Genomic DNA, 1,710 nt, shown 5'->3' with positions numbered 1-1,710 from the left:
ATGGGCAAACATAATAAAGAAGAACCAGGAAGAAAAAGATCACTGAATTTCATTGCTCTGGTGGCTCCAAAAATAGATACTCTGGAAATACAATTAAAATTAAAAAAGACTCAACTCTTAATCCCTCATGAAAACCAAGGAAATGTGTCATTTGTCCTGGTACATACTCTTCCCTACCCTACCCTACACAAGACTCCTGTCTTGAAAGGGCTCCAGATCCTACCTGATATGGATAGCTATGCCAGCACTGTCGGATATCCCAGAACCAAGGTGACTAAGAGAAAATAGATAATTCAAGTCAGTATTCAGGATTCCCATTTGGTTTCAAAGTTACCCTGTATAAAACCCTTCTCTCTAGGTTTGGAGAAAAAGATGATGAGTAAAAAAGAATTCCTTTTTGTTAGAATTCAGATTACTAATAAAAAAGTTGGCAGTTCAAATCTACCCAGAAGCTGCTCTTACCCAAATCTTCTCTAACTCAAAATCTGCTTTTGTGCATTTTACAGCATCAGAAACTCAACAGAGGGTCAGCTACAAGTTGGTTCCAACTAACAATGAGAATTGAGTGAGAGATGCACATACATATGTAATTGCTATTAAGTTGGAACTGATTCTATGACAATCAGTAATAAAAGTAAAATGGCTAAATTTTTCTTCTAGAACAAAACGTTAATGTTGTTGTTATGTACCGTTGAGTCACCTGCAACTCACAGCTACCCTATGTACAACATTTCTGAAGTCTGCCTTGTCCTGAGCCAGTCTCACTGTCTCTCACACACCTAACCCCCATTACCTTAGTTACTGTATCAATCCATCTCATTTGGGATCTTCCTCTTCTGCGCTGTCCCTCTACCCTTCCAAGCATGATGTCCTTCTCCAAGGACCAGTCCCTCCTGGCCACATGCCCAAAGTATGTGAAACAGAGCTTCAAAATCCTCGCCTCCCAGGAGAAACGTGGTTTCACTCTTTCCAAGACAGACCTATTTGTTTTCTTGGTGGTCCATGGTATTTTCAAGATTCTTCTCTAGCACCACAGCTCAAAGGCATCGATTCTTTTTCTATCATAATTCTTAGTCATTGTCCAGCTCTCTGATGGATATCAAGTATTTGGAAAGACCATGGCCCGGATTAAGTGCACCTTAGTCTCTAGACTGACATCATTGCTTCTCAGTACTCTGGAAAGGTCCCTGACAGCAGATTTTCCCAATGCAATTTGCCTTTTGATTTCCTGACTGCTGGTGCCAGAGTGTTGATTCTGGAACCAAGCAAGCTGTACTGTTAACAACCTCAATCCCTTTTTCCTCTATCATGGTGTTGCCAGTTGGCCCAGTGGTGAATGCCTTTGTCTTCTTGATATTGAGCTTCAATCCATATTGAAGACTACAGTTCTTGACATCCTGCTGCAAGCACTTCAGGTCCTCCTCAGTTTCAGCAAGAAGGCTGTGTCACCTGCATAACATATGCTGTTGATGAGTTTCCCCCAATCCTGACGCCACATTCTTCCTTAGAAAGCCCAGCCTTCCGAATGATCTGTTCACCATGTTGTTGTTATTATATGCCGTCGAGTCGCCTGCGACTCACAGCGACCCTATGTACAACAGCCCTAAACTCTGCTCTGTCCTGTGCCAAATGCACTGTCTCTGACACTCCCATCCCGATTATCCCAGTCACTGAATCAATCCACCTCATAGAGGGCCTTCCCCTCCTGTG

At 42.5% G+C, this 1,710-nt stretch overlaps 1 protein-coding gene across 1 annotated transcript in view; it reads right to left on the bottom strand.

Annotated features, from left to right (window-relative positions):
- Positions 1–1,710, bottom strand: part of CERS5 (ceramide synthase 5) — a 65,976-nt gene that overhangs the window by 6,719 nt on the left and 57,547 nt on the right. Inside the window, exon 5 of the mRNA XM_006900241.1 lies at positions 224–274. Within this exon, the coding sequence (XP_006900303.1) occupies positions 224–274 (51 nt within the window). The remainder of the gene's footprint in view (positions 1–223; positions 275–1,710) is intronic.

Source organism: Elephantulus edwardii, unplaced genomic scaffold (genome assembly GCF_000299155.1).
Source record: "Elephantulus edwardii isolate Elephantulus edwardi_28Jun2011 unplaced genomic scaffold, EleEdw1.0 scaffold00278, whole genome shotgun sequence".
In the NCBI taxonomy this organism is placed as follows: domain Eukaryota; kingdom Metazoa; phylum Chordata; class Mammalia; order Macroscelidea; family Macroscelididae; genus Elephantulus; species Elephantulus edwardii.
The sequence above is the reverse complement of the archived record's forward strand: the minus strand, read 5'-3'. Positions and strand labels throughout refer to the sequence as shown.